Raw genomic sequence first — 22,337 nt, 5'->3', positions numbered from 1 at the left:
TTTAAAAAACTGAGGTTTTGCTTTTGACATTGATCCTTGTTGGTTAAAAAGTTGGACTGGCACTGGAAAAATCCAATATCTAGTTTAATTTCTCTGTGGCCAGCCAAAGGATTGTTATTGAGGGATGATGACAGGAGAAGGGAGTGGTATGAATGAACTCTTGAGTTGCTGTACGAAACGCAGGATACCCACTATCTACAAACATATAAAGTCCATTCAAGAAACTAATAAAGGAGAGAAGGAACTGAGAACTTAGGAGAAATTTCCTGACAGAACAATTAATCAGTGGAACAACTTGCTTCCAGAAGTTGTGAATGCTCCAACACTGGAAGTTTTTAAGAAGAGATTGGACAACTATTTGTCTGAAGTGGTGAAGGGTTTCCTGCCAAAGCAGAGGGTTGGACTAGAAGACCTCCAAGACCTCTTCCAATTCTGTTATTCTATTCTATTCTAAAATGATACAGGTAGTCGTCAACTTACAACCACAACTGAGCTCAAAATTTTTTGTTGCTAAGTGAGACATTTGTTAAGTGACTTTTGCCCCATTTTACAACCTTTCTTGCCTCGGTTGTTCAGTGAATCACTGCAGTAGATAAGAGTGTAACCCAGTTGTGAAGTGAATCTAGTTTCCCCATTGACTTTGCTTATCAGAAGATCGCAAAAGGGGATCACATGACATAGTAACAGTCATCACCTCACAAATGTCTTGCTTAACAACAGAAATTTTGTGCTCAATTGTGGTCGTAAGTTGAGGGCTCACTGCTTAAGTCCACATGACAATTGTCAGGTTAATTTGGGGTTGTAGCAAGAGCAAATCCTGATGTTGTTTTTTTACTTCCCTATAAGGAGAAATGCCAGCCAACGACTGAGAAGTCAGCAATTTTGTCCCTTGTTTCATTGCACTGCTCCAGAATTCCTGTCTGGCCGAGAGTTCATTCCCGGTTGTAACTCCTCTTCTGGGGCTCCTTGGCACAAATACTATGTCGCAGAGGGCCTTCAGCATTGAGGCCAGTAATGGTTCCTTTGGGAAACAGCCAGACTGAATGAATCGGCTGTGTGCTTTTTGCGAGAGAACTTCGAATAACTTCATTATCACTTTGACATGTACACTAATTGGCCTACATTAAAATGAAATTTCTTTTTTTTTTAAACAACCACCCAATTGTTTTTAGTCATTCAAATATGATTTCAAAAAGTCCCAAAATCACCAAACAATCCAAATATACACAAGCTGTTTCTTTTAACACTTTCTTCTTTTTTCACTTTCTCTTCTTGGGGTTACTATTTAGTTGCAAAGTTCCAGTTAAAATGTATCCTTTACAAGTCTTGTTAAGATTTAACTTTAAATTCTTTTGAATTCCAAGCAGTCTCCTCCTTCCAAGTCCTGCCCTTATTCTTTTCCTCTCCCTTCCCACTTATAGCAAAAAAAGAATTTTTTAGTGTTCAGAAATCTTTATTGTCCCTTTGGCATTTAATTATATTTCCAGCTTAATTACCTGTTGGTGCCAAAGCGGATTTTTCCAATTTCTTTATTCAGATCTTCTCATTATCAGTGTGAGGAAGGAGAGTGAAGAAAAAAAAACTTTCCCTCTTCACTTTCGTTCGCTGCTTCAGACTCTTCTTTGGGAGCGATGTATCTTTTGCAAAATTTAAATTCCAGGGTACCTTGGTTGTTACTTTTTGTCCCGGTCAGCCAAAAACTTTCACATCTTAAATTCCTCCTGCACTTTCTTTTCCAGCTGAGTGCTTCTTTGAGGCAGCCATTTCTGACCGCCATTCTTACCACCTTCAGGAAAAGGAGTTTAGCCAGCTGAGGAGGAGAGGTGTGGCTCCCCTTGACCCTGCTGGATCTCCCCCGTCTTCACCACCTCTATGGGGTGGCTTAGCCCCAAAGCCAGCTGGCTCGGGGCACTCCAGCAGCAAGCCCAGGCAGAAACCGCGCACAATCGCAGATTCCTGCCTGCCACTGAAGCCCTGAAAACCAGGCTTAAAAAAAAAAAAAACCTCCACAACGGTATCACCTCTGGATGAACTGAATGAACTGGATGAACTGAAAATCAAATTTAAAAAATATAAAGAAGAGGAACAAGAAGGGAAGGGCTCCTTTGGCTCTATTTTTCAATTCTTAGAAATGGCGATTGGTATTTAGAAGAAACAACAAGAAAAGACTGTGCAACAAGAAGATTGGTACAAAGAAGAAGCTGTTTTTAATGAACAAGTACTTCTATCTGGGGAAGAAAAGGGAAAGGGGGGAAAGAGAATAGAGAATCTAAGACCTAAAAAAAACAGCCAAAAAAGGGAAAAATAATGTGAAAAGGGGATATAATGTTGGAAAGCAACAGAAAAGGGGAATACAAAAGAGGGAAATGGAGGTGGAGAGACAGGGGGTAAAAAGGGGAGAGAGAAGAAAGGGAAGAAGGAAGGGAAGAGAAGTTACAAAGGTTTGGAGCAAGATGTAAAGAAACAGGATTTATTCAGAGATAATGGGTGAAAATTTAACTGAAAAAGGGATTCTGTAAAGGTACATAAGATTGTATTGTTATATTTGTAATAGAAATAATGCTAGAAAATTGGAAACAACATATGATTAAAAAGTGGAATAAAATAGTGTAATTTAGTGAAACTTTTGTGAACAAAATAAATGAAATGAAATAAATGAGAGAATTGAACTAGGAAGGAATGGGAACATTTTAACTACTCAGTGTTTTATAAAATATAAGTGAAGTGAGAGGGACGTAATTATGGAAAGTTTATAAGTGTTTCCATAGAAGTATGATACTTATTTGAAAAGTAATGTATAAAATGTTCAAGATTTAAATGAATATTAATATTAATGATAGAATCAAATTGGTATGGATTGTTGTTTTAATAATGTTATATATTTATAATTTTTTCTTTTTAAAATACATTGTGTAGTTTTAGAATGTACCAAGCAGAATCTGAACGGAAGTTATGTATTATATTAAGTGTTATAATTTTACGGGAAAGATATAAAGGCATCATACTCCAATCAGTGGTCATAGGAGAAATTTTGCTTACTGAGAAAAGATAATAGACAGCTGAAACAGGACAGACAAAGAATATAAGTATGATGATTTGAACTGAGATGAAATAAATAAAATAAAATTAAGAAAATTGAAAGAGGGGAGAAGTTATATAGAAAATGTAGAATGGTAATAAGATATGGAATGGAATATAAAAATGAGCATGAATTTGAATTTGTGTCTGCACGAAGAGATGTAACCTGGGATCAGGCTGCTTTCAAAAAAGATGTTTTGTGTTTTTATGTTCTATGTTTTATGTTCTATGTCAATAAAATTTTCAAAAAAAATGCTGCTCTCAAGGGGTCACCACCTCCAATATATACTACATAAACACAACAAAATAAATAAATACAAAATTATGCATATACCCACATATATTCTACTAGCTCTGTACCCGTGCTTCACTATGAAACTATGTGATCGAGCTTAGTTTTTGGAGAGGAAAATAAAGGGAAAAAATTGTGCCTCTGCCTACCAACATCTGTCAGTATTCATCTGGCTAGCATCCTGTCAGTGTGTGAGAGAATTGAGGGCTGTTTGGAAACTGAAACAAGAAAACTGAAACAATATTTGCTGTATGAGCAAGAAGACAGCATGGAGCCTGGGTGTGGCTTAGTTCAACTGTTCTGTACTAAAGCTGGTTGCTGCTGTGAAACTAAAACTGAAATGGAAACTGCTCTCCTCTGCTTGTGTTTTGCATTTGGAACAGATTTCTTTTCAGGTGGGGAGGGGGAATAGAACTCCTTAACATCAGAGCGTATTAATAATAATATACAAAATACTAATGCTCTGATGGTTATTTCGAAAAATCCTTTCTTAGGACTTCCGGGTTGCCAGGCTTCGGTGACAGCAGGGATTTGCGTTTCTTCGCGATCCCTGCTGTGTTCGCCATCTTGGTGCCTCCGATCCAGATGGATTTGGAGGATAAGGCTGCCCTGTAGAGGCAGCCGAAGATAGGAGGATCTGGGAAGGGGTTTGGGGGTTTCTCAGACCCCCTCCTCACCCAGCTTAACCTCCTTTTCTCAAGGTGGTGCAACGGCGGTCAGCCATGGCCGCCACCAAGAAGCTGGCAGCTGGAAAAGATTGTGCAGGAGGAAGGAGGAGAAGGAAGATTTAAACCATGGAAGTGTTGGCTGTACCGGGAAAATAACAGCTTTTAAAACCCTGGAGTGGAATTGTTTATTGCCTGAAAGATACATTGTATCCCTAAGAAGAGAGACAGTGGCGGAGAAAGCTGCTAAGGGAAACCTTTTTTTTTTCCTACTTACTCTCCCACCCCACAGAAGCATTAAATGCAGAACTGGAAAATGCATTGGGCACCGAAGATATTTTAACTCAAAAATTATCAGAGAAAGGACTTTGGACTTAACATCCTCAGAATTGGAAAGCCCGAATTGGAGGTATGGATTTCTGAGCGTTTAAAGGGAAATTGTTGTTGCAAGGGGGGGAGAGGAAAAAAACTTTTTGGAGCAGAGCTTGAAAAAGGAGGAGACTACCTAGAATTTCAAAGAAAGATACATTTTAATGGGAACTTTTTGATCAATCAGTAACCCCATAAAGAGAAATTGAAGAGGGTAAAAAAAAAGTATTGAAAGAAACAGTCATTTGGACTTTTAGTGACTTTGAAATTCTTTTGGAATTACTTTTGATTAAAAACATTTGGGTGGTTGTTTTTGAAGAAATCTTTCTCTTCAGGATGGCATTGCTTTTGGATGAACTAAAAACTCAATACCAAAAATATAAGAAAGAAGAGCAAGATGGAAAAGATTCTTGGGGCACTCTTTTCAATTTTTAGAAATGGCGTATACGCACCTATGAAAAATTGACTACACAGCAGGACGACTGGAACAAAGAAGAAGAAGAAGCCATTTTGGATGAGCAATGGGTTCACTTTGGGGAGGAGGAGGAAGAGGAAAGGAAAAAGGGGATTTTAAGGGTAGAGAAAACAATCCAAAAAGAGAAAATGAGATGAAAGCTGGATATAAGGTTAGGAAACAACAGAAAGTGAGTAAGCAGAAGAAGAAAAGGGGGGAGGAGAGACAAGGGGGAAAAAAAGGCAAGAAGAAAAATAAACAAATGAGAAAGGAGGGGGTGAAAAACCTTAATGCTGGGAAGCAAGACTCTAAGAAACAAAATCTATTTAGAGACAATGGGTAATTTAAATGAAAAAGGGATTCTGGAAGGTACATAAAAGTGTGATTTTCTATGTGTATTCAGAGTAGAATGTGTATTAGTACGTATGATTTGCTCTTTTATGGTATTTCTGGTGGGCTATAGGCTTATATTTTGTAATTGTAGCCTATTTGCTTTTTTCACAAAGTTTTTTGTGTGTGTGTGATGTGTAATTTTAGAATGTATTAACCAGAATCTCAATATAATTTAAGTGTTATATTAAGTATTGTGAAGTTAGGGAAAAGAGTTAAAGGTGTTACTCCAGTTAGTCTACAGGAGAATATATTTAAAGAAAAAAGATGAATGGATAACGGTAAAAGAACAGACAAAAAATGTTAAGTACTATGAATTGCATTGAGATAGGATAAATAAAATATAATTAAGAAAGATAAAAGAGGGAAGAAGTTATATAGAAAATTGAAAATGGTAATAAGATATGGATTGACATATAAAGTAAATATTTTTTTTTGAATTTGTGTCTTTGCGAAGAGTTTTAACCCAGGATCAAGCAGCTTTCAGAAATGAGGTTTTTTAGGTTCTCTGTTATGTATGTCTTGTCTATTGTTTTTTTTTTTTAAAAAAGGCAAAAATTTTTGATTAGTAAGAAATATAATCTGGATAACAGAATGAAAAGGAGAAATTGGGATAGGATATGAAGATGAGCAGATAATGTAAATGCAAATATTATATTTGGTATGTTTTATTGGTTCCTCCAGAAAGATTTTTTATTTTAATATGCCTTGATTGTTTGTTTGTTTTGTAAAGTTAACAAAATTTGTTTTTTTTTAAAAAAAACAAAAGCTAAAATAAGTCAGAGGAAAATAGAAGTGTGATGATTGAATAGCAGATGAATAAGAGTAAAGAGAAATAATGTGAAATCTGTAAAAATGAAATTTATATGTTTATATTGAAATGAGATAAATTAGAAAAATGTGATATAAAATAAAATAATGTGTTACCTGCTTTGTAAAGACCTATGGGAAAGCGGGTTTTTTTTTTTTTAGTGTTTGATGATGCTTTGTCTTGTGTGTTTCTTGTTAAAATTAATAAAATTTGTTTCAAAAAAAAAGAAAAGAAAGAAAAATCCTTTCTTAGTGAGCATCTAGAAGCCAAGAGGAACATATGTGCCAAATTTCAAGTTTGTAGGTGTTTCAGTTCTGGAGATTTTGTGATGGTGCATGAATGGTATTTCACTTTTATATATATAGATGACGTAGAGAAACAACAGAGTCTAGTTCAGATATATGCGTGGGGAGAAAAATGAAATCTTGAGAGTTTACCAGATGGATGGCATAGGGAACAAAGCAGTTACAGAATCTGGTGGTCCCTTTTTGTTTGGATATCACTTCCAGATTTTGTGCTTGTGAAGAAAGTAAAATAAAATGAAACTTTGACTTCGTTTTTGATGATCAGAAAGATTTGCTGTTATAGGAATTGTTAGCTATATACTGATGTGTAAAAGCAAAAAGTTGAGGTTGCAGTGTTTTTATCTTATAAGAACAGTCGGAAGTCAATGCCCTTTTTCTTTCTTTCTCTCTTCCCCCTTGTGTCTCCCACACCCTTTCCCCTGCTCCCCTTCCTTCCCTTAATTTCCCATTTTTTCTTTTCTTCTTTGTATTTTATATAATAAAATAAGATCTTAATAAGAAAATAATCGGGTAGTCCTGCCAGAAATATTTCAAAACCTCCTCCCAGAGGGGGAGCAACAGAAACAGACCCTAAAGTGGGTTGTATGGGGGTCTTTAACAATGCTTTGAGCTCTAAGCATATAGCGCTTATAAGCAGTATTCTGAATGACGGGAAGCGAGCTTTCTACAATTTTCTCAGCTGCCCACTCTCTGTAGGGACTTTCTATCTGAGGCACTGCTGCCACCAAACCAAACAGTTGGTTAAAATGCTCTCAATCGTGCCTTTGTAAAAAGTGGCCAGGACAGAAGGAGAAAGATGTGCTCTCCTCATCCGATGCAGGATATGCAGATGCTGGTTTGCACACTTCATTAAGGACTGCTTTGATTAAAGAAAAGAACACAATTAATTTTGTTTCTACTTGGAAACCGCTTTTGGACTTTATGCTTGAGATGGAAAAAGTACACAACTTTGATTTTGGGTTTTGCTGATTAGACAGGTTTGTTGTTTAGAAATGGCTAGTATATATTATTATACAAAAATAAAAAGTTGAGGTTTCATGTTGTTAACTTATTCTACTTCACCAAAATGTGTTGGAAGTCAATGTCTTTTTTTTCCTCCTTTATCCTACATTTTTCTCTCCCTTTCCTCTCTTATTTTACCCTTGTTTCATTTTTATTTGTATTTCTGTATTTTATACTTTGATTTAAAAAAGTTAAAATAATAGTACAAAATAGAGCACAAATAGGCAGGAGTGTTTGCAAAGCTGTGACTAGGGGAGCTGGATTTCTAACACTTTTCCTCTATTCCTCCAAACTGATAACTTTAGTTCAAACAAAACAACAAGCACTTTCATTTATTGTATTTATTCGTTTTTCACATCTCCCCCAAAGAAAGATTCTGCTGTATTTGAAGTGGGTTTTCCACAAATTATTTGCCGAATCTAAAAATTGTCATATGTGTGTGCCTGTTGGATCTGGCCTCTGGGTGTTATGTGAATTTTGTTGTATGTATACTGTGTACATACGTACAATGACAATAAAGAAGAAAAGGGAAAAGAAGAAAAGAAGACACTAAGAGAAAAGCATCTTGACAGAGATTATAATATGAAGGTACACTACGATTCCCTCATGCATTCAGGGTTGTCTGTGGAAACAGCATCAGAAGGGGATTAGAAACTAAAACATATGAAGAATGGATGCAGGAATTGGGTATGTCTCGTTTAATGAAAAGATGGGCTGGGGTGACATGATAAGTAAGCAGTGTTCCAGTATCTCAGGGGTTGCCACAAAGAAGAGAGGGAGTCAAACTATTCTCCAAAGTACCTGAAGGCAGGATGAAGAAGCAATGGATGGAAACTAATCAAGGAGAGAAGCAACCTAGAAATAAGGAGAAATTTCCTGACAGCTAAAACAATGAATCCATGGAACGGCTTGCCTCCAAAAATTGTGCGTGCTTCAATATTGGAAGTTTTTAAGAAGAGATTGGATAACCATTTGTCTGAAATGGTATAAGATCTCCTGTTTGAACAGCAGGTTGGTCTATAACAGGGCCGTCAAACTTGTGGCCCATGGGCCGGATGCATCACACACTGGCCAGGCCCATGCCCGGGTTAGCAAAGGGGAAAGAAGTCCCAATACGTTACGCGATGATGCATGTTTGACACCTCTGGACTAGAAAATCTTCACAGTTCCTTCCAGTCTGTTATTCTGTTAAAATTTGCAATATACTGGACCTACATATGCCACCTTGTGGATCTGGCACACAAAGAGACACCATGGATGCTTCTGTTTGTAGCTAATAACCACTGGACAAGTCTCAAACTTCAGACCCAAAAGGAGAGGTCATTCCAAGAATACGGGCTAGCTAATGAGATAGCAAGAAGTTACATTTCTTTAATTATCATAGAAACAGACAAATCTCTGTGTGTATATATATGTATATTATATCACCAGCAGTGCTGTCTGCAATCTTAATTAAAAAGATGAAGTTACTTAGTTGGGTAATGAAATGTCTGCAAGCAAACAAAGCTCAGAGTGCATCAAATATTTCTTTTAATTAAAAAGAGAATGCTGACTCACTTATATAGAAAAAGAGTTTAGTTTCATACCTGCTAACTTCTGAAATATTGGATTCTGAAATATCCAAAAAGAGTTTGGGCGTTAAGGGAAATAAACTAAAATGATAATTTAAAGGAACACACAATGAATAATATTACACTTTTGCAACAGTACTAATCAAAAGCACAACTCCAAAACTGAGGTGAGTTTTTGGGCAGAAAGGATGGTTCATTTGTTTAAAAATATCATTTTAATGTATAAAAATATGGGACACCTACATTATTAATTATTCACATTAGTTAATTAATAGGTTAATATATATTTCAAGCAGACACCTAAAGCTATCTAAAATGCTTGAATTCTTAAATATTGCTAAGGACATTGGACTGTGCTTTAAGGAAAAAGTTCAATTTACATCTTTGTCAGTTGCCACATAAACAGACAACTGTAGGATGACCTTGGCTTGACCTGGATCTCAAAAAAGGAATTAGAGATTAGTTCCTTCCATTTCCCCTCCTCCATCCATCAGAACTGATGAAACATCTTGGATGAGAATTGAAATGTCTTCTTCCTCAAGAAATAAAACCAGTCCAGTTGCCTTTAAAAAAAAAGCACCTTTGAGACAACCATGACCTGGATGACTGAGAATATCCACAAATATTGGGACAAGCAGTAGTTATCTAACATCTCTCTATCCTGGGAAGCCCTTTTAAAAAGGAGTCAATAATATCTGGAAGAACGCAGCTTGTATACCCGATTCAAAATCATGGGCATTCTGAGACTGAATCTTTTTGCAAATGTCCAGCTCCAAAAATGGGAGAAGCTTAAGATGATGATAATGATGATGATGATGATGATGATGATGATGATGATATCTTTAGTGAGATTCACAGCCTTTGGGGCTGGTTGGTATCTCAACAGGCTGAGTCCTAACCAAGGACCTAGCACCTGTTAAGGTAGCGTCGGAGGATATAAGCTGTTTCAAGTAAGGTGGTTTTTTGTAGAATCAGAGTATTCAAGTCTGATAAATTCAGAATTTCCAAATAGTGAGGTAGCCCTTTAGGTATTGCTCCAAGAGCTCCAATTACAATTGGGATAATACATGATTTCTTTTTCCCAAGTCACTCAACTTCAATTTGTAAGTCCTGATACATCATCATCATCATCATCATCATCATCATCATCATCATCATCATCATAAACTTTTATTCATTAAACATGAAACACAGTCAAATGAACATTTAAAAATGTATCACAAATACCACTGACTGGCTCTGCTATTCGATACAGATTGCTGCCAGCATCCTAGGTACCTTAAGTCCTCAAGTTCCTTCTTAAAATGTATGATGATCTGAGTAGCAGCTTTTTGTAGTTCAGCTGGTGTTATTGCAGGAAGCTGCAATTTTTTGATGTATTTTATAAAATTCTTGGATATGGTACCAACTGCCCCGATGACAATGGGTATCATTGTTTCGTGTTTCACCCATTATCACGTATTTTTGATGGCCAAGTAGCAATATTTCATGATTTTTTCCAGTTCTTTTTCTTTGACTTTGGCATCTCCTGGTACAGGGATATCAATAAATTGTATGCTTTGGTTTATTATTATTATTATTATTATTATTATTATTATTATTATTATACACAAAAAATGATGGTACACAGCAAATGAGATGACTATGCTGGGTTTCGTATCAAAAATCACCAGTCGAACACTTCCCAAGCATTTAGGACTGTGTGATGTATCAGCAGATTATGGGAGCAGATCCCACTAAGGTGACCTTCTGCAGCTGACCAAAGGAGATCTTGTCAGCGCCAACTGTTTTTAAGTGCTTGCCTAGGTCTTTAGGCACAGCACCCAATGTGCCGAGTACCACTGGAACCACCTGCACTGGTTTATGCCAGAGTCTCTGCAGTTCAACTCTCAAGTCCTGATATCTGGTGACTTTTTCAATTTGTTTCTTGTCAATTCTGCTGTCACCAAGTATGGATGGCAATGTCAATGATCCACACTTCTTTCTTCTCCACAATCGTGATATCCAGGGTATTATATATTATGTATTAATATGTATTATTATTATTATGTATTATTACTACTACTACTACTACTACTACCATCACTACTACTATTCATGGTTAATAACTCACAGGAAAGGAAAGGAATAGGTTCTATAATGTGTCAGATTCAATTAGAAGAGGTGTTTCTGAATGTACAGGAACATAAATGCCATATAGGTCCATGACTCATCAAACTAGCCACATCATTTTCTAGGGTAATACACCTGGAGGTGTTATCCACTGCAACCTAGGATCCTGTAAATAGACATGACTGTTTGAGTAAATCAGACAAGATTTGCGTTTGAGGGATCCTTGGTGCTCTCTGAGTTTGGTTGTCTTCCTGCAAACATTTCATTACCCAAACATCATCAGTGCTAGCTAATCAATGGGTAATGTAACATCTGCAAGCAAACAACCAAGGCACACCAAGGATCCCTTATTCGAATCCTGAGCTATAAATATTCTCCTTAATAGGTGCTGGATTTGCATTCCTGCACATTTAAAAGCCATCTTCCAAACAGAATCCAAAAGATTAGATTAGATCAGGGATGTTAAACTCGATTTTATTGAGGACCGCATCAGGGTTTTGTATGACCTTGGGAGGGGGGACCAGGGGGGGCGTGGCCAGCATGACATTACTCGTGTTGGGGGCAGTGGTAGGATCCAAATGTGTTTTCTTACCGGTTCTGTGGGCGTGGCTTGGTGGGCATGGCAGGGAAGAATACTGTAAAATCTCAAGTAAGAGGTGGTATTTGGCGGTTTTCTGAACTACTCAAAATTTCTGCTACCGATTCTCCAGAACTAGTCAGAACCTGCTGAATATCACCTCTGGTCGGGGTTTGCTTCTGGTGGTCCGAGCGCTCTGCAAGCAAAAATAGGCTCCCGAGCTCTGTTTTTGGCTGGGACGGCCTCCTGCAGCTCTCTGCCAACGAAAACAGAGCTTGGGAGGGTTGCCCACAGCACTCCCGAGCTCAGTTTTCACCAGCAGAGGCACCACAGGCTGGTCCTTTGCTGTTTCCAAGGCAGTCCTGAGGGCCAGATCTAAGATTCCCATGGGCCAGATCCTGCCCATGGGCCTTAAATTTGACACACCTGGATTAGATTGGAAGGGACCTTGTAGGTCATCTAGTCCAACCCCCCCCCCAAGCAGGAGACCCCACACCATTTCTGACAAATGGCAATCCAGTCTCTTTTTGAAAACCTCCACTGATGAAGCTCCCACAACTTCGGAAGGCAACTTCTGTTCCATTGGCGGATTGTTCTCACCATCAGAAAATTCCTCCTTATTTCTAGGTTAAATCTCTCCTTGTTCAGTTTCCATCCATTATTCCTTGTCTGGCCTTCAGGAGCAAACATTGGATTACTCTAATGAGCAAGCAACTAATAATACAGATAGTCCTTGATTTACAACCACAATTGAACCCAAAATTTCTGCTGGTAAGTGAGACAATTGTTAAGTGAGTTTTGCAGCCTTTCTTGCTACATTCGTTAAGTAAATCACTGCAATCATTAAATTATAAGACTGTTAAGGGAATCTGACTTCCCCATTGACTTTACTTGTCAGAAGGTTGCAATGACCTCGGAACGCTGCAACCATCATAAATACATTCTGGTTTCTAAGCATCTGAATTTTGATCACATGACCCCGAGGCTATCATAAAGGTTGTACATGTGGAAAATGGTTGTAAGTTACATCTTCAGTGCCGCTGTAACTTTGAATCATCACTAAATGAACAGCTATAACTTGAGGACCAACTACATATAAAATCATAGCAGAAAAAAGAATAAAACTTATTCTTACATCCACAAATGTCAATTCTGAGAGAGAGAAAAAACACCATACAACCAGCCATACAGTCCCTCAGTGTAGTAACTCAAGAGTGAATTATGAAAAATCAAAGCATAATGCTATCGTTTTCAACCTGAGATCTATAACTTCTATTAATGATTCATCAATGTCAAAAATAAATTTAAAGTGATTTATGGCATCCTTGGAAAGTCTTTTGAGTGGAGAATAGATGAAATGCCTTCTCATATAAGGAAGCCTAATATGGACGTTTGTTGAAAGAAGAGAAGACTGAGTGGAGGATTAATGGATTTAAAAGGAGTTAAAGAGGCAGGGGAAAAATGGCATTTGCTGGTTGGGAAGAAAGCCGGAAGTCATAATTCTATGTTTTCCTTCTTTTTTTACATTTCATTCCTTTTTTGCTATTTTCCATCTTCTTATTTTCCTGATTTTTGTTTTTAACATTCAATAATTTATTGTACTATTTTTTTGAGGTCTGGTTACTGGGAAACTGCTAGGAAACCTCAGGTTTTCCAAGACTCAACCGAGAAATTAGGAGGACTTTCTAAAATGAAGGAAAGGCTGGCTAATTCTGGATTTTTGCCATGAAAACCATTTTATAAACCTACCAATCAGAAATCCAGATGGATTCAGAAGAATTTACTCTTAGGGAAATCAGATCAGATTGCTCTTAAAATTTAATTCTTCAGCCAGGAATATCATAGGAAACAGAAACGTATCCTAACAAAATAATGTAACCTATAACTTACAAGCATTAATTTTGTGACTGTTGGAAGTTACAGCACTGAAAAAGCTGACTTATGGCTAGTTTACAACCATTATATCATGATCATGTGATCAAAATTAAATTGGTTGGCAATCGGGGTATATTTATGACAGTGAAACTGTCCCAGAGTTGTGTTTTTATGTAACCATTTCTAGCCTTCCCAGCTGGCTTTTGACAAGCCCTCAAGTATAACTTGACCACAATGCAACTTAAACTTTCTGTTGCTAAGTAAAACATTTGTTGAGTGAGTTTTGCCACATTTTACGGCTTTTCTTGCCACAGTTGTGAATCAACTGCATTTGTTAAGTTAGTAACATGATTGTTAAATAAATCTGGATTCTCCATTGACTTTGCTGGTCAGAAGGTCAGAAAAAGTGACCACATGGCCCCTGGGACACTGTGACCATCATAAATATGAACCAGTGTCCATGCATCTGAATTTTTATCATGTGACCATGGGGATGCTGCACTGCATTTTCACAGCACTGAAAATGTGACTTATGACAATTTTCCACACTTATGACTGTTGCAGAATCTCCATGAGCAGTTGGATGCTTGGCTAAGAACTCACAGTTATGATGTTTGCAGTGTTTCAGGGTCATGTGATCCCTTTTCTGACCTTGTGACAAGCAAAGTTAATTGGGACAGCCAGATTCACTTAACCATGTTACTAACTGAACAACTGCAACAATTCACTTAACAAATGTAGCAAGAAAAGTCATAAAATGGGGCAAAACTTAATAAATTCCTCACTCATCAATACACTTTTTGGGCTCAATTGTGGTGGTAAGGAGAGGTCTACCTGCATTATTTTCTGTAAACCATCATTTTCTCTTCCTCTGCTAAAAAATCTGAGATTTGGGGCCCAAAGAAGTAAAGGCAAGCCTTTTCCTGGCCACGAAAGATGAATGCTTTTCATGGCAATTCTTACATTTTTCTAACAGAGGCAGGAATGTAACAGTGAGTTTTCACTGTACTTAAAAGACAATTAAAGCCTTTTGCAACCGGATGTCTAACAGATATGTGGGTACTACAATACATAGTCACTAGCTAAAATAATAATAGTTGAGACAAACCTTTATGACGTGCTCACCTAATTAGCAAAAACTAACACCTTATTAGATAAAACCAGATGTTTTAAATGTTTACTCATTTAAAAAAGTATATATACAAAGTATCAGCCTGGAACCTGGTTTATTCCACCTCTGCTTTGTAATCTGAGTCAGCAATTGAATCAATCTCTCCTTCCGCCTTCCAGTTCTAACCAATTTCCACAAGGGAGGATTTAAATATGATTGGTACTGAAGCAATCTGACCTGGAAAGTCTTCTTATTATGGTCATTCGATATGAGTGACACAAGTCATTCAGATGAGTTAGGCAAGAGCTGGAAATAATTTGGAAGGTAAGACAAGATTTTGTTTCACGGGGCATCTCTTGTCAACACGTCCAACATCCTATTTCCAATAATGCGCACCTCTGATATTTCTTGAAAAAATCTCCTATTAGTCAAAGCACTTCCGTGGTATACAATTAAGATTTCAACCTGCAAACATTCATTCATTCATTTTATTTTGTCAAAAGCTTACAATACAATAGAAATAAGAATCAACGTAAGTTTAAATATAAGAAATAGGAACTAATAATTGGGACGGGGGTGGTAGGTACAATTGTGCACTTATGCACCCCCCTTACAGACCTCTTACGAATGGGGTGAGGTCAATAGAGGTTAGTTTGAGTTAAAGGAGTGGGGTTTTGAGCAGGTGACAACAGAATCAAGTAGTGAGTTTCAGACATTGACCGCTCTGTTGCTGAAATCATACTTCCTGCAATCGAGTTTACAGTGGTTTACATTTAGTTTATATCTGTTGTGTGCTCTTGTGTTGTTGCGGTTAAAGCTGAAATATTCATTAACTGGTAAGACGTTGTAATATATGATTTTATGTACTATGCTTAAATCCAATCTTAGCCGGCGTAGTTCAAGGTTGTCTAAGCCTAGAATTTCAAGTCTGGTGGTGTAGGGTATTCTGTTGCGAACAGAGGAGTGTAATACTCTTCTTGTAAAATACTTCTGGACTCGCTCAATTGTATTAATGTCTGATATACAGAGCGGATTCCAGACAGCAGAGCTAAATTCAAGTATTGGTCTAGCAAAGGTTTTGAATGCCCTAGTTTGCAAATCAGTAATACCATAGAAGAAGCTTTGTAAAATTAATTTTACAACTCTTAAAGCCTTTTTGGCAATACTGTTGCAGTGAGCTTTGGTGTTTAGGTCATTTGATACGATATTTATTTAGTGACAGTTCAAAATTACAGTGGCCCTAAAAGGTGAGTTTTTCAAAATCAGTGGGGAAACCTGATTCACTTAAGATTCACAAAGTCAACGGGGAAGACAAGATTCACTTAAGAACTGAGTTACTAACTTAACATCCACAATGGTTCACTTAACTGTGTCAAGACAGGTTGTATAAAGGGAATAAAACTCAAGAGTCTTGTTTGTTAAGTTTGAGCTCAATTGTGGTCATTGAGGACTACTTGTAGAAGAGATGGAATGAAAAGTATATTTTCAGACTTGCCAAATTATAAAGCAGTTTTACAATAAAGTGATGATGGTGGTGGTGTAAGTAATCAATTCAGTCATATCCGACTCTTGATGATTCTATTGACCAGGTCTCTCCACATCATCTGATCTTGCACTATTTTACAATCAAGTATAATTATTTTATCTGGGTATATTTCCTGTCTGTTCTACCTAGTCAGGCTGACACTTAACCAACATGGATAAAATTCTAGTGGCTACACTCCCACATACTAAATTTCATGCTGACCAAAACATTACGGTGCAGAAGTCTAGAAAGTGCATTAATTAATTCGGCAGATTAAGAAAGGGAGCTGATCAGTTTCTAAGCTCTTTCTGCAACCCAGGGAACCTGGGAATTTCCTGTTGATGTGCAACAGTAAATCAGAACTGTGCTTGTACATTTCCATGGATCTGTCCCAAACTGGTTGTGGTTGCCAAGGCAATGTATTGTGTGTGCATTCCAATTGTTTTTATAAATGGTGGGAAAGAAATCTTAAACAGCTTAACAATAAATCGCGAGATCTTGATCCAACTAGGATTTTGCATGCCGTGAATCAAATTTCACCATGATTTTGCCGTTCAAATGATGGTATCATTTTGCAAATGACATCAATGGACACCAATGGTATAATCTGGATCATTTGCTCTTTGATTTAATGGACAATCATAAAACATTGGAATTTATTCCCCCCCCCTCTCAAATTGTATGTGTTTCTCTGCATATATACAGGTAGTCCTTGACTTACGACCACAATTGAACCCAAATTCCTGTGGCTAAGTGAGATGGTTAAGTGAATTTTGACACGTTTTACGATATTTCTTCCCACAGTTGTTAAATGAACCACTTTCGTTGTTAAGTTAATTAACACGGTGAAGGGATTCCGACTTTGCTTGCCAGATGGTCGCAAAAAAGAGAATGACATGATTCCGGGACCCTAGAACCATCATAATACAAGTCAGTTGCCAAGCATCTGAATTTTGATCATGTGTCCACGGGGAATGCTGCCATGGTCAAAAGTGTGAAAAATGGTTGTGAGTCACTGTTTTCACAGCTGTTGCAACTTCGAATGGTCACTAAACAGACTGTTATAAGTCAAGGACTACCTGTAGACACACACACACACACACACACACACACATACACACACACATACACACACACACACAGACACCTGCATAATTCAAAAGCAGCATCACACTGAACTAGGATGAAAAACTCTGGGAATCTCAAAGATGTAGGCTAGATTAGCAATTCGAGGAAAAGATGCTAAGTGAGTCTTGCCCCGTTTTACGACCTTTCTTGCCACCGTTATTAAATGCATTGTCGCAGCTGTTGAGTTAGTAACACAGTTAAGTTAATCTGGCTGTTGCGGTTCGCCGGCAGCCGGTGCAGACGGCAATGGAGTCGGACAGTGAGGATGAAAAGAAACCAGGCAGAGACTCTGGAGAGGTCTTGGACGAGGGTCCTGCATCCGATGCAGGGGTGGGGCTAGGACCCTCTGGGAGTGGGGTGCTGCCTTTGGAGCCTTTCTGTGCTTATCTGTTTAAGTTAGTTTTGGCTGTGAATGAAAATAATTCCCAGCATTGCATTAAAATAGGTTTTGCTTTTAAAACAAGTTTGTGTTTAATTACATTTGACGAAGGTCAGAATACTGGCTTCCCCATTGATTTGGCTGGTCAGAAGGCCACAAAGGGAGAGCCCCATAACCCTGGGATGCTGCGACCATCATAAATATGAGTCCGTTGCCAAGCATCTGTACTTTGTTTACATGGCTCCCAAAACACCCAAAACACCCATTCCAAGAGAGAGAAATTCCCCAAAGATGGGCTCCAGTATCATTATCCTAGGACACGTATTCGTCCATCGTCAAATGCCTAAATTTTAATCAGGTGTCCATGGGAATGCTGCAACGGTCATTAAGTGTGAAAAAAGGGTTCTAAGTCACTTTTTTCAATGCCGTTGTCACTTAAAGCGGTCACTAAATGGAACTTCTGTTGAGGACTACCTGTAGTTACATCAAGAAGCCAGATCTCAGTCCAACAAGAAGTGGACAAATACCATCCAATCTCTAACTTTTGGGAGAAGGCTGTTGAATAAGTGATGTTGATGTTGAATAAGCCTCAACTGACAACTTTCATTTAGTGACCGTTCCAAGTGACAATGTCATAGAAAAAAAAAAGAAACTTACCACCACTGTTTCAGCATCTCCATGGTCACGGGATCAAAATTTGGACACTTGGCAACTGGCTCATACTTAGGGCTGTTACAATGTCCTAAGGTCACAAAAATCCCCTTTTGTAACCTTCTGACACACGAAGTCAATCAAGAAGCTTCACAACCACATCACTAAGTTAACAACTGCAGTGATTCACTTAACAACAGTGGCAAGAATAGTCGTAAAAGGGAGCAGACTGTTACTAACTGTCTCGCTTAGAGAGACAAATTTTGGGCTCAATTGTGGTTATACTATACTTATGGAGGGGTTCTGGATCTGGACCCCTTGCAGGGAAGGTTCAGGCCTGGGCATGAGATGGAAACTGTATTGATTACAATCATGTAGCAAAAGGCAAGCAGTTGGAAAAAGTAGAAAAAAAGGAGAGAAAAATTAAAGGAGATAATTTTTAAAAAATAACAACAATCTCTTCTTGCAATATAAATTGTCATTCTTCAAATAAATAAAAAAAGGGGAATGTTTCACTTAGCAATATAAATTTTGGGCTCAGTTGTGGTTGTAACTTGAGGATGATCTGTACTCTCTGTTCATGCTGTGTTGAATAAAGTTGTGACTGTTATACAATAAACTTCCTGTGTCCTGTTACATTATAAGGAAAAGGCCACTAATGGGCTTGTGGTATCATTTGTTCTAGTTAAGAGAAGGTGATAAGTTATTAAAACTGTTTATACTTGTGGTGAATTATTTCTTTCATGTCTATGGAGATTCTCAGCCATCCAGGTTATGATTGTCCCAAAGGTGCTTTTTTTTCAAGAGACAACTGGACTTTTCTTTGAAGACATTTTGCTTCTCATCCAAGAAGCTTTTTCAGCTCTGTCTCATTCCCCACCATCCAGTCAGAGCTGAAGAAGCTTCTTGGATGAGAAGCAAAATGTCTTCAAAGAAAAACCAGAAAATCCCGTTGCCTCTTGGGGAAAAAAAGTACCTTTGGATATATTTTTTTTCTATATTTCTTTCTTTTGCAGTATTTTTTCCCTGCTCTTCTTTCTAGTATTTTCTTCTTTGCACCTTCTATTTTTTTCTTTAGTTTGTATTCATTTTTGTCTTTGCTATTGTAATTCTTAATAAAATCACTATTTAAAAAAAGAGCAACATTGATACAGAGATTGTTTGTCTCCTTCTAACTCACTCTCCTACCCTGGAACCCTATAAATCTAGACCTGGGAAACGCTGATTTGTGAGCTCTGTTTTAGCATCACCGTCTAAAATGAAAATGAAAGCAGTGTTTCTATTTTCTGCAAAGGATAATACAATGCACTTAATGGTTTCCCTCTCTGTCTCTGCCTGAAGCTCTTAACATTAGTTACAAAAAAGACACTGAAAAGAACAACTCGTTTTTCCCTTGGAAACAGTGTCTGGCTTTGGCTAACACAGACTGAAGCATTGAATTAATGCATTTCCTGGGTTCTTACCCTCCTGCTACTCTAAAACACAAACCAATCAATTGGGCAGATTTTTTTTTACAACTAAGGTTATATATAACCAGGCAAGTTTGGTGAAGTGGCAGAACCAAGCAAGGGGTTTCAAGCAAGGAGGGAACTAACATTCAGATGTGCTCTGATAAGGATAAACAAGAATATTCAGCCCTAGGGAAATGAAGCAGTAGGGAAAAGGGGAGAACTGAGCAATTTTTTTAAAACAACAACAACAACAATACATTCACAGATAATTATTTTATGGCAGGGTGAAGGGTGGTGAAAATTACCACAGGGAAAATTTCTATAGATCCCAGAGGTTGGAGGATGCTTTTCAGACTTGGGAATGAAAAAGGAGCCCTCAGCTCCATTTTGTGACCAACCAACGGCTAAAAGATGTTTAATCTCTACAGGACCAAATAAAGAAACAAGGCAGAGAACAGGAAAGACACAAAGCTGGAAGAAAAGGATGTTTTGAGAAGAGATGTTTGTGCTTGTCTCATCATTAGGCTATCAGGCTCTGCTTGCAGACTGGGAGATGAAGAGAAGGGGGTGGGGGGTTGTAATAGGGGAAAAAACCTTTATATTACATTTCCCAGGGCCCTGTTTTCCTTCTGCACTACTGCATGGCTAAAGAAATTGCTGATGGAGATGTGGGGCAGAGAGAGGAGAGTGACCTTAGACTTTCCCCTCTTCCTCACCCCCCATCCTGTTTGAGGCCAAGGGGAGGGGTTCAAATTCTGCCTTCTCTGGCCTTCCCACACAAAGGCATTTTCAAGATCCCCCCCATTAGGATCCCTATATATTCACCCCTGCAAGGAGTGTTTATGTGTGTATGTGGAGTGGGGGGGGATTGCATTTATCCCCCTGGGAAACCCTCCCTGTTGGGAAGGAGCTGTAGTCCAACAAATCTGGAAGGTTTGGGTTTGGGAGGGGTTGGGGGTTATGGATTTGGGAAGGGGGGGAGACTGCATAATCACCCACAATGCACTGCAGCAGCATCTCACCTCCCCACCTCCATCCCCTCCTGAACCTGAAAACATCCTGTTCTTCGTTTTGCATGGAGGGAGGGGGCTTTGCAAGACACCTCCTCTTTTTCAAAAATCTAGTGTATCCCCCCCCACTCCCCAAACCAAGCAGCCTCCCAATTCTAGCATCCAACCAGCCTCTCTTCAACATCATCTTTTGGGGACCATTTGATATGAACCGTTTTCCAACCCCCGCTCCCCCCATCCCCCAATTCTCTCACCTATGATAAACTGCACCCACAACCCCAACCTCTCTCCTCCACTCAGCTTTTCCGGAAGTCCATTCAAGGAAACTTCTGCCTCAGCTTAATCCCGAACCCACCCACCCACCCCAAAAAGGAAACTGGGGTTTGAAAGAAACCCTTGACAGAACCCCGTTAATTCTGGGGTTCTGTGTGTAATAATAAAGATCGTTTCGATCTGTCCCTTTCTCCGAGTAGGGGATCGTCGCCCGCCACCCGTCCACCGCTTCCCCTGCCTTAAAGGGTTATCGGGTCATCCCCGCCGGCATACCGGGAGATCTCCATCTCCGAAGGTGACCCGCTGGCTGGGACCCCCAACCCGCCCCGAGCCCTTCCCCTCGCACTGGATCGCAAGGGAACTCGCTCGTCTGCTGCGCAAGGCGAGGTCGCCAAAGGGCCGAGCGATGGAACCAGAAGCTGCAAGGAGAAACGCCCGGAGATCTGCGGCCAGGCCAAACCCCGGTGCGCCCTTCCCTTCCCTCCGGGGCTCCAGCCGGTTCTGCTCCGTGCTACCGATCCCAAGCCCAGCCCCGATAAAAGAGCCCAGCCCGCGGCTTCCCTTACCGGCCCGACGCCCAAAGCGGGCGCGGAGCTTACCTGGACTTGCTGGCGGCGGCTGAGACGCGGCTCATGGACGAAGGGATTGGGGGCGGCCGCGGCCGGCTCGTCTTCCTCCGGGGCCCCCCGGTTCGAGCCGCCCTCCATGGCCGGATCCCCCCCCTTCCAGCCTGGGATGAGACCCCAAGGCCCGGAGCCCGGGGCCTGGTCGGAGAAGGGGACGAAGGATGGCGAGACGGAGGAGGGAGCGGACGGAGAGCGAGCGATCCCGCGGTTGGAGGGACTCCCTGGCACCGGAGCGGGTCGGCAGGAGGGAGCCAGGATGCTAAGGAGGGGGCGGTGCTCGGCGCGGTTGTCTCGGCGACGGCATGGCTGGGGGACGGACTTTCGTTTTGGAGGGACCGGATGGTGGAGGAGGAGGAGGAGAAGCTGATTCGGCATCTCTGCGCAGCGCTCTATCCATCCCTCCCGCCCTCGTTTCCTCCACCATCCAGCTCTCTATGAGCCTCCCTTTCCCCGTAGGCAAAAGTCGGTATCAGCGGGGAAGCCAGGAGGAATCATGGAAAGCGCTGCCCAAACCATCTGGAAGGCACCAAGTCGAGAGCCATCTTTCCTTCCTTTCCCCTTCCCCTTCTTTCCCCCTTTCTTTCTCTCCCTCCTTCTCCTACTTTCCTTCTTTCCCTCCATCTCCTTCCTTCCTCCCCTTCCCTCTCTTTCCCTTCCTTCCCTCTTTTTCTCTCTCCCTTCT

At 39.6% G+C, this 22,337-nt stretch overlaps 1 protein-coding gene across 2 annotated transcripts in view; it reads right to left on the bottom strand.

The window, feature by feature from the left end:
- LPCAT4 (lysophosphatidylcholine acyltransferase 4) overlaps positions 1-21,932 on the bottom strand; it is a 44,638-nt gene extending 22,706 nt beyond the window's left edge. The window contains exon 1 of one of the 2 annotated variants that reach the window (XM_026722551.2): positions 21,629-21,932. In XM_026722551.2, coding sequence (XP_026578336.1) covers positions 21,629-21,736 — 108 coding nt within the window. In that variant the 5' untranslated portion in view covers positions 21,737-21,932. The remainder of the gene's footprint in view (positions 1-21,628) is intronic. The other variant, XM_026722552.2, reaches the window with a different exon arrangement.
- Positions 21,933-22,337: the final 405 nt, after the last annotated feature.

Source organism: Pseudonaja textilis, chromosome Z (assembly GCF_049901715.1).
Source record: "Pseudonaja textilis isolate UNSWEBS1 chromosome Z, rPseTex1.2, whole genome shotgun sequence".
Lineage (NCBI taxonomy): Eukaryota > Metazoa > Chordata > Lepidosauria > Squamata > Elapidae > Pseudonaja > Pseudonaja textilis.
This window is presented reverse-complemented; position numbering and strand designations above follow the sequence as displayed.